The sequence below is a fragment of the Topomyia yanbarensis genome, chromosome 2, assembly GCF_030247195.1.
Source record: "Topomyia yanbarensis strain Yona2022 chromosome 2, ASM3024719v1, whole genome shotgun sequence".
NCBI classification, from domain to species: Eukaryota; Metazoa; Arthropoda; class Insecta; order Diptera; family Culicidae; genus Topomyia; species Topomyia yanbarensis.
In genome coordinates, this window is record NC_080671.1 from 7,220,197 (window position 1) to 7,231,537 (window position 11,341).

Genomic DNA, 11,341 nt, shown 5'->3' on the forward strand with positions numbered 1-11,341 from the left:
GGTTCAGAGGTTCAACGAGTTCTCCGAACTATTTGATTTCAACCTCACCGTATCTGGATTTCGAAGACGAATTCAATCACACTAGTTTTAGGAATTTTCATTAAGACATTAAATATAAGATGAATATTTTTTTACAAATGCAAATACAAATATACGGCCGGAAGTTCGTTTTGCTTACCGACAATCAAGCTATTTCGAAGATATTCGGGGAACACAAAGGGTTGCCGGTTATGTCTGCCCTGAGAATGCAGCATTGAAATCAGATTCCGTAAGTCTATCAATCATGCGAATGCCGACGAAGAATCCGATGCTGTGGAGTTGAGTCAAATCGACACCTTGCCTTTGACAGCCGCCGAATTTGGTCAAGCAACCGATGAGGATCAATCTGTACAAAAGCTTATCCAAGGAATCAAACATGGTCAGCTGGTGGAAGCAAAGGATCGCTTTGAATAGAACAGAACGAGTTTTCACTACAAAAAGGGTGCTTACTTCGAGGAATTCGAGTATACGTGCCTGCCGCTCTTCGAAAACGTGTTCTTGATGAGTTGCATTCTACTCACTTTGGTGCAACCCGCACGAAGTCGCTGGCAAGAGGATATTGCTGGTGGCCAGGATTGGATCGGGATATAGAGGAAATAGTAACGAACTGCACCGACTGCCAGTCGGTACGCGCAGAACCTGCGAAAATGAACCTTCATTGCTGGGAACCACCGAGTAAACCATTTCAAAGAGTCCACATCGACTTTGCGGGTCCATTCATGGACACTTATTTCTTCGTCTACGTGGACGCGTTCAGTAAACGGTCGAAGGTCCAGCAGGTCAATTACTGCTGAACATACCATTAATATGTGTCGCGAAATTTTTAGTAAACTTGGCATCCCGTCCGTCCTGGTAAGCGACCATGGCGTCCAATTTACTTCGGAAATTTTTCAACAATTTCGGAAGATGTATGGCATAGTGCACAAAATGGGTGCGCCGTATCATCCGGCAACGAATGGTCAAGCTGAGCGATACGTTCAGACCATCAAACAGAAGTTGAAGGCTTTGAAGTACCCCAAGTCTAAGTTAATCCTGGAGCTATGCAACACCTTACTCACTTATCGCAAAATGATTCACCCATCAACGGGAACATCACTATCAATGCTTGTATTCGGCCGACAGATCCGTTCGAGACTCGACCTTTTGCTGCCGAAGAACGAAACTTCAACCAAGGCTGATATTGTGGTACGTCAGTTCCTGGATGGTGACCGAAATTGCGTACGAGATTTCTTATTCAAAAATAAGTGGAAGTTTGGCAGGATCGCCGAAAAAGTTGGGAAGCTACGATATACTGTTCGATTGGATGATGGGCGAATCTGGGAACGTCACATTGACCACATAGTTGGTGTGGGCGCTAATCTTCAGGAGGTGTCGGTGGACGCTCCTAGGGAGGAGTTCATTGAATACCACGAGCCAACTGTTTCTGCTGCGGTTGCTTCTGCGCTTACGGACCCGGTGGATGAGGCTACTGGTACGACACCGGTGGTTTCCTGCGGTAATACTACAACTTCGACATCGGTCCCCGCTGCGGAGCATTATTCAGTTGGCGAGGTTGGTCAGCCTACGGTGTGGGAATCTACACCACATCTACGACGATCCAGTCGTACAGTCAAGGTTCCTCAGAGATTGAATTTATAATTGTTTCCTACCGAATGACAGTGTATTTTTTTACGGAGAGGAGAGGTGTTGTGTCCTACCTCACATTGAAAAACCTTGAGAAGTCGAAATTAACCCGGTAAAACAATTAAAATTAGGAGAAAAATTTTTGTCTTCAAATACAAAGCTTGGCAGTTGTGAAAATGGCATCGAATCAAGAGGAGCAAGAGAGCAAAGTTTTGCTCGCACATCGCGAAAATCCGGACTACTCGCACGCCAAGTTGGTGAATTGTTGAATGTGAATGTTGAATGAAAAACGTTTATCGACAGCCACGACGAAAAGAGTGGCCACCTGTTTCAAGTGGAACTCCAACCGCTCCGTCCGAGATGTCGCAAGCAAGCTGGGAGTGTCATCTACAATCGTGCATCGAGCTATCAAACGAGCCGGACTGTCGACTTACAAAAAGGTGGTGACTCCGAATCGTGACGATTAGTAAAATAAGTCGACCCGAGAACGATCGCGGAAGCTGTACATGAAGATGCAAACGAAAGTTGATTGCGTGGTACAGGATGACGGAACCTGGGTCAACGCAGATTTTAAACAGTTTCCTGGACACGAATATTATACGTCGACTGGAAGAGGAAAGGTGGTAGAGATTTCCAAACCCCTAAAGCTGTTGAAGCTCGCAAAGAAATATCTCGTATGGCAGGTCGTCTGTTCCTGTGGCGCTTGAAGAGCGACATTTACATAACAACCTTTGCTCAAGCAACACAATTGTTCCGTTCTATTTTGGCCGGATTTGGCATCTAGCCATTACGGAAACAAGGCTATGGAGTGGTATGCCGCGAACAACGTCCAGGTGGTGCATAACGACATAAACTCTTTAAACACACTAGAGCTCCACCCAAAAGAAAAATCTTGGGCTATCGCCAAGCGGAACCTCAAGAAGACGTGAAAGACAGTTGTAAGCGAGATGCAGTTCAAGGCAAACTGGTGTTCTGCAGCGAGGAAAGTGACCAAGAAAGCTGTACGAAACTTGATGGAAGGAGTCAAACGAAAGGCCCGGCAATTCGCTAAAAAGGAAGCTTGAGTGAATATTTTCCCTTCATTTTGTATGGATTGAGCTAACAAAAGAAACATGATATGATTTTTGCCTTTCTCATAGAAAGAAAGGCTATGCAATCACTGTAAAAATCGACTTTTTAACCGAGGCCCGGATGGCCGAGTGTCATTCACCATTCGATTCAGTTCGTCGAGATCGGCAAATGTCTGTGTGTGTATGTATATGTGTCATTTAAACTCACACAATTTTCTCAGAGATGGTTGAACCGATTGTCGTTTCATCTGAAAGGTATAACGCTCCCATAAGCTGCTATTGAATTTTTAGTTGATCCGACTTCCGGTTCCGGAGTTACGGGTTGAAGAGTGCGGTCACACCGCAAATTCCCATATAAACTGGTACAATCATGATGTCCAAATGATGTAGAACATATTAAAATGGATGTAACATTACTCTAGTTTGCGGGTCTGGATCACTAATGATCAATCAAAACAGCTTTGACCACATTGGCCACCTATGACGGTTCATGATGTCCCCGGGGAACTCGCCAAGTTCCTAAGCTAATATCACACCCATTCCCCAGCGAATTCTTGATCGATTTTTACAAACTTGATTTCAAATGAAAGATACAGTAATACCATTGACTGCTGCTGAATTTTATTCGGTTCTGACTCTTGGTTTCGGAGTTACAGGGGGGTTAGTAAGGTTACACTGGAATTTCACATATAAATCGGTACAATCGTAATACCTCAGAGGCTAAAAACTATTGAAATGGTCACCAAATTACTTCTAACCGCAGATCTAGATCACTAATTGCCAATCAAACCTTATTTGAATATATTGTTCAGTATCGACGATTCCGATTAAAGTCACATCCGTTCTTCGGTGATGACTGAACCGATATTCTCAAACCAAGTCTCAAACGAAAGGTAAAATATGCAGTCGAGTATTGCGTCGCCATCCCCTTCCCCTTGCCTTCACACCTCCCTCTTTCATCACTCCTCTCCCCTTGGACCACCCTCACATCAGCATTTCCTTCATCCACCCCGTATACTGAAATAAGATGAAGGTTTAACTCCGCTAGCGAATGACGGATTTCAATAGTGGCACGTCCGCAATAACCTACGAACTTGGAACTATTGAGAACCAGAGCTACAGGTCCAAAGCCCTGGTAAAGGAGGATGGTTGTGATGATCTGGGCCGCGGTCATCACGGAAAGCAACAAAGGTCATAACCCCAATTCCAAGGCGTGAAGCGACCCGTGCCGAGGGATGAGTGATCGAGGGGGTGAAAAAGATGCTCGATCGTTAACGGAGCCTGTGGGGTACCTGGGCAACCCCCACAGTAAGCGTCCCTTACCACGTTACTGCGGAGCTCTGGCGTGGCGGACATTTATTCTCGCGCAACTCGTGGGTATTAACATGGAGATGAACAAAAACAATAAAAACTATAAACAAACGCCAAACCCCTTTGCTAGAGTTGGTTTGGCGAGGTCTCCCCCCGTGGGGAGAGTAGTGGAGCGACGAGTGCTGCATCTGATAGCACCAGTGACCCCCCAGCAGTGGTAGAAAATAGCCCTACCAACGCACTGGACGGGCCACTATCCGCGATGCGCAAAGTGGTGGAGCAGCTCGATTCAATAATCGAATTCACTAGCGCAAAGCAAAATATAAGCAAGAAACTGAAGCAGAGCCTCCTGGTGCTCCGGAAAGCTGTTCGTGTCGCAAGACAGGAACAGCAGGCTTACGCCAAGAGGGTGGAATGTCGGGAGAAGTCCGACAGAGAAACCCAGACAAAGGCCTCCAAGAGGGAGGGAAGAGAGAAGGCCGACATAGGTACCCAGACAGGGGCCTTCCCCTTCCCCTTCTATGGAACAGCCAAGTCGCTCGAAGCGGCGGCTGAGTTCCCCTCGAAGGGCAAGGGCAAGCGTAAGACTATGGCGAACGCGAAGCGCCCTAGGAAGTCACCAGGCGAGGGTGCAAAAACCAACACCACACGGCGTGTAACCGTCACGGCCAAACGCCGTTTGGTCGAGGTAAACCGGTGCGAAAATAATCCCGCCGGGCAGAGAGAAGGTGGCAGCAACTCGGCGTAACCGGGACAGGGGGGCGTAAAACCCTGGACGCTGGTCACCAAGAAGAAGCCGGCACCGACACCGGAGGTACCGCGGCCCGCGAAGAGGGCCAAGGACAGAGGCGAGGCCTTGTGGTTAAAAACCGACAAGGACAAATACGCCGACGTCCTAAAGTCGATGAAGGCGGCCGAAAGCCTCTCGGCCCTTGGGCAAGCGTGAGACGCACCAACACAGGAGAAATGCTTCTGGTGCTGAAGCGAGGCGCACAATCTAGCCCAAGAGGTCCTTGGTGAAGGCGCCCAGGTCAGGTCGCTAGGGGCGGAAATGACTCTCCAGTGCAAGCATCTGGACGAGTTCACGACCGCAGAAGATATCGTCGCAGCCGTCAAGGAGCAATGCGACGTGACAATCGAGCGGGCCTCTGTGCGTTTTAGAGGGGGACCCTCTGGCACCCAAGTAGCCTACCTCAGGCTATTGAAGGCGGATGCCAAAAAGGTAACCGAGACAGGTATGCTGAAGATCGGCTGGTCGGTATGCCCAATTAGCATACCCCAGCCGCCTTCAGTGGATAGGTGCTATCGGTGCCTTGAGTCCGGCCACAAATCCTACGAGTGCAAGGGCATAGACAGGAGCAAACTATGTCGTCGCTGTGGTGAGGAGGGGCATAAGGAGCGGGGTTGCACTAAGGCGCGCAAGTGCTTTATCTGCACCGCTAAGAAGCAAGCTGTGGCAGTCGGTCTCGGAGTCGAGGACAGATGTCGCCCTCCTATCAGACCCGTACAACACCCCTGCCGGCAACGGCAATTGGGTGTCGGACGGGTCTGGAATGGTGGCAATCTGTACAACGGGACGGTTCCTGGTTCAAGAGGTAATACACTCCTCCACCGAGGGTGTTGCGATTGCCAAAATCAATGGTGTGTTCTATTGCAGCTGCTGCGCTCCACCAAGGTGGCCCATAGAACAGTTCAACCAGATGATCGACAGGCTCTCGTCAGACCTAGTGGGCCGGAAACCGGCAGTCATAGCGGGAGACTTTAACGCCTGGGCAGTGGAGTGGGGCAGCCGCTGTACAAATAGCAGGGGTCAAGCGCTAATGGAGGCGCTTGCGAAACTCGATACTGTGCTAGCTAATACTGGCTCCGCTAGTACATTCCGTAGAAACGGGGTGGAGGCGTGGATTGACGTAACATTTGCCAGCCCGAGTCTGGTTCCTGGCATGGAATGGAAGGTAGACGAAGGCTACACCCATAGCGATCACTTAGCAATCCGCGTTAGGATCAACTATGGTGTGCAGCATCCGAGGGCGGGAGATCCCTGTCAGGTACGCGGGTGGAAGTCCAATCACTTCGACAGCGAAGCTTTCACCGCGGCCCTGGGACTGGAGGCCAACACCGACAGTCTAAGCGGGGATGCGCTGGTAGCTGTTCTATCACGCGCTTGCGACGCCACTATGCCGAGAAAAACGCTGCCAAGAAACGGCAGATGCCCGGTATACTGGTGGAGTGCCGAGATTGCAGCTCTACGATCAGCCTGCCTCAGAGCTAGACGTCGGATGCAAAGAGCTCGCACCGAGGATGCAAGAGAGAACCGCCGTGAAGTGTTTCGAGCTGCGAAATTGGCCCTTAACAAGGCCATTAAAAGCAGCAAGAAAGCGTGTTTCGACAACCTGTGTGAGAGTGCCAACACGAATCCGTGGGGTGACGCCTACAGGATCGTGATGGCCAAGACCAAAGGGGGCTCTTCACCCCCAGAACGGTCTCCGGGCCGGTTGGCGACGATCATCGAAGTACTCTTCCCGTCTCGAGCCACAAGCCCCTGGCCACCTGCACTACGAGACAGTGCGGGCACGGCCGAAATGGTGGCCCCAGTGACGAATGAAGAGCTACTCGCAGTGGCTAAGTCCCTAGCAATGAACAAAGCTCCAGGGCCGGATGGAGTTCCAAACAGCGCTCTCAAGGCAGCGATCATAGCGAACCCGAACATGTTTAGGCTAGCTATGCAGAGATGCCTTGACGAGTGCCGTTTCCCCGATAGATGGAAAAGGCAGAAATTGGTGTTGTTGCCGAAGCCCGGGAAGCCGCCAGGCGACCCATCGGCGTACAGACCAATCTGTCTGATCGACACGACTGGCAAATTGCTTGAGAGGATCATCCTCAACAGGCTAACCCCGTACGCAGAAGGTACGGACGGCCTGTCAAGCAACCAGTTTGGCTTTCGGAAGGGTAAATCCACAGTGGACGCTATCAACTCAGTGATAAAGACTGCCGAGATAGCGATCCAACGAAAAAGGCGAGGCATTCGATACTGTGCGTTAGTGACACTTGACGTGAAGAACGCATTCAACAGCGCAAGCTGGGATGCCATCGCGCTCTTGTTACACCGGCTTAGCCTACCGGTGGGTCTGTACCGGATCCTGGAAAGTTACTTCCAGAACCGCGTACTGCTATACGAGACCGATGCCGGTCAGAAAAGGGTTCCGATTACCGCCGGAGTCCCGCAGGGCTCGATCCTAGGCCCGGTGCTATGGAACCTCATGTATGACGGGGTTCTGAGACTGAAGTTCCCTCCTGGGGTCAAGATCGTCGGCTTTGCCGATGACGTAACCTTGGAGGTCTACGGGGAGTCAATCCCTGAGGTAGAACTAACCGCAGAACACGCGATTAACACGGTGGAAGAATGGATGAGCGCGAGAGGCCTGGAGCTCGCTCATCATACGACGGAGGTAGTTATCGTCAACAACCGCAAGTCGGCACAACATGCAGTTATCCATGTGGGAGAAGTCGCGATCACTTCACAGCGGAGTCTGAAGTCTCTCGGAGTCGTTATAGACGACAAGCTGACCTTCGGCAGCCACGTCGATTATACATGCAAGAGAGCGTCGACTGCTGCTGCGGCTCTATCGAGGATGATGTCCAACAGCTCAAAGGTGTGCGCCAGTAGACGTAGGTTACTGGCAGGCTTTGCCGTATCTATCCTCAGGTACGGCGGCCCGTCATGGTCAAGAGCACTGAGGGTAACCAGTTACCTACAGAAACTGGAGAGCACCTACCGCGTGATGTGCCTCAGAGTGATATCTGCCTACCGCACGGTATCACACAATGCATCCTGCGTGAAAGCGAGCATGATGCCAGTCGGGCTGGTCATTCGGGAAGATGAGGAGTGTTTCGAGCTACTTGGAAACAGAGGAGCCCGCGAGCGCACCAGGGTGACCTCGGTCGCCAGATGGCAGCGTGAGTGGGATAACTCCTCGAAAGGTAGGTGGACCCACTGGTTGATACCTAGCATATCGAGCTGGGTGGGAAGATCCCATGGGGAAGTTCACTTCCACCTGACACAATTTCTGTCAGGCCATGGCTGTTTCCGACAGTACCTCCACAGGTTCGGGCACGCGGAGGTCCCAGCCTGCCCGGACTGCCCAGGTGTAGACAAAACTGCCGAACACATACTGTTCGTATGTCCTCGGTTCGACGTCGAAAGAAGAGCAATGCTTGACGTCTGTGGCTGGGACACAACCCCTGATACCCTTATTCAGCGGATGTGTCAATCGGTGGAGAAGTGGAACGCAGTCTCGGCTGTTACCACCCAGATTGCCTGTAGGTTACAGGTAATCTGGCGAACCGAGCAACAGACGACGGGCACGGCTAACTAGTGATTGGTTAGTTGGAGCGAAAAAGGCCGAGCGCAAAAAAGGGAGTGAATGGTCTGTTCATGCTGAGGCAGGTTTGGCGCAGCGAATGGCAACCGCGTAAGGGGTAAACCCAGCCACCCCGAAGCAAGACAGAAGAGCGAGTGTATAGGCGTATAAGTGGACTGCCTCATGCCAAGATGGGAGGGTCGTAGCGTAGTATGTTGGGACTTAGCTATCGATGCCTCGTGGCGTGGCAGAGGAGTGAAAGGGTGAGCATCCAAGTCAGTCTCACACGGTATGTTAAGGGTGAGCACAAAAGTCAGCCTCACATGGTATGGTAGAGGCTAGCACAAAAGTAAGCCTAGCAAGGAATGAAAAAGGTGAGCACACCAGTCAGCCTCACATGGTATGTCAGAAGTGGGGCCTAAGAAAAATGTCCCACATGGGATGCCAGGGGGAGTGACAGGGGTATAATAGAGTGGCATGATTGAGAGTGAACCAGGTGATAGGGTGAGCACCCAAGTCAGCCTCACATGGTATGGGTGAGGCGAGCACACAAGTAAGCCTAGCAAGGAATGAGTAAAGTGAGCACACAAGTCAGCCTCATTTGGAGTGTTTGAGAGTGAATCAAGGTGCGATAGAGAGAGCACCCAAGTAAGCCTCATACAGGATGTATGAACGCGTGAGCGAGAGTGAATGAGTACATCAAGTACAGCCATCCCCCCAGAAGTAATACCGAGAGGTAGTCCCTAGGGGGGAACGATGGCGGAGCCCAATGGAGTTTAGTCGGTATTAATGGCAGCGTCACCATTCGAGCCCGACACGCCCCCAGTGCACCCCGGCTTGGACACCTACCAATAGCACGTGTACTGGGTTAGGACGTAAAGGTCTTCTCCATTGTAAAAAAAATAAAAGAGGCAAAAAACTATTGAAATGGTCACCAAATTACTTCTAATCGCAGATCTAGATCACTAATTGCCAATCAAACCTTTTTTGAATATATTGTCCAGTATCGACGATTCCGATTAAAGTCACATCCGTTCTTCGGTGATGACTGAACAGATTTTCTCAAACCAAGTCTCAAACGAAAGGTAAAATATGCAGTCGAGTATTGCGTCGCCATCCCCTTCCCCTTGCCCTCACACCTCCCTCTTTCATCACTCCTCTCCCCTTGGACCACCCTGACATCAGCATTTCCTTCATCCACCCCGTATACTGAAATAAGATGAAGGATTTCCGACGCATTCTCCACTCCCACTCTACTAAACCCCCACCCCCTCCACTTCCAAACCCATGTCACCAACATTTCATAATATTATCACATGAAGATCACATTGAACTCATGCTGATTAAGCTAATTAAATATTAGAGGAGCCCGTGGCTAGTTGGCGGTTGGAGTAAGTTGGCGGAATCCCGTTTTCTCCGTTTCTATTAGACATATAGCGCTGCCTCTCATTGTGTACCTCAAGTTATGTGAAACCCATTATCCAATCTGTTTTTGTTAAAAAACATTTTGTTTTGTAGAAGTTGTGGGCGATATTGTGTTTTCGAGCATACCAAGTAAATTTTCTAAATTTTAAACACTTTGTGTTATTTAGGGTTATTTTCAATCTATTTCCCAAATGATAATATTTTTCGATTGTGCGTAAAAAGAGCTTTCAGTATCCGTATAGGTATTACATCTATCCATGAATTAAAGGTATTTTTTAAATAGTTTTTTTTTTTTGTAAAATATGCGGTTGGGGTAAGCTGACGATGACGCACGCGGGGCAAGTTGGCGGTACTATTTACAGTGCAAATATAGTCATCAAATATTTTTATACTATGTTGCGTTTCGGCTTCGCCTCTTCAGAAACCGACACTAACGTATTGTCGGAATAGATTAGCGCCGGCTTGACGCAAATCCCTTAAAACTAAAACACACTATGTGTTTCAATCAAACGACTGATCAAACGTGATGTCCCGTTAGAGCAGAAGTTCTGTTTATGCCGATGAGACATAAGTGAAGCCGAAACTTGTCTTGGCTTAGCAGGCCTATGCGAAAGCACTATGCTATATTTCACCCTAAGGAGGAAAATTTGGTAAAAACTAAAATTTCTCACTAGGGTGAAAATTTGTTGGTAAAAACGCTTTTAATCCACCTAACAGTGTGATGAGACATTTCTTATAACTCTTATCACTCTCTTCGGATATTATATCGTTTGAGAACATTTAGAACTTGATGTTTCGCGATGTTTTTGATAACACATACTACATGGGATAGTGGCAGGACTCAGAGAATCGCTCAAATCAGCATAGGACAACATCAGTGCTAGAAATCTCAAACCAAATCAATGGGAAAGCGAAAAAATGGCCCATAAAATAGACATTCCAACGAATTATTGTTAATGCTCTGTTAATAAAATATCCAAATTGTGGTGAGAAAACTGAATTTTCCTAAAGGGGTTATTTATTTATCATTCGCATGTATGAAAAAAGCCTTATGTTTACATTTGTGAGTATCGTCCTTTTCACAGAAAAAGCGTTGAAATGAAATCGCAGCTCCTGATATCACGTTATCTCTGAAGTGCATGCGTGCATAGTTCCAAATTTTACTTCGACATCGACTTTTTCTAAAGGTGACTTCCCAGGAGTATCCTTGATTTGAATTATTACCGCTAATCCTAATGCCAAAGAACAAATAAAAACCTCTCGAAAACGAACCGTTTGGGGAAATCATCATCATTACTGGAATTTTCATTTTCACGAAACTTTTCGATAGCCTTCCGTCACATGCGTTAATGCACTGGGTGCACAGTGCTCCGAAAATCTAGCGAAATCGTCTTAGGGCACCAGCGGGTCTAATTCAGAGCTATCTGCGCGGCGAGTTAAATCTGTAAATAACACTAAAAATTATTTTCCATTCCATAATTTTCAGTTCAGCAATTCGAGAGATCGTACTCA

The 11,341-nt window shown here is 48.6% G+C and overlaps 1 protein-coding gene across 1 annotated transcript; it reads left to right on the top strand.

Annotated features, from left to right (window-relative positions):
* Window positions 1-966: 966 nt before the first annotated feature.
* Window positions 967-1,677, top strand: LOC131678479 (uncharacterized protein K02A2.6-like). The gene has a single exon (XM_058958655.1). It carries the CDS (start codon window positions 967-969, stop codon window positions 1,675-1,677), a length of 711 nt encoding a protein of 236 aa, XP_058814638.1.
* Window positions 1,678-11,341: the final 9,664 nt, after the last annotated feature.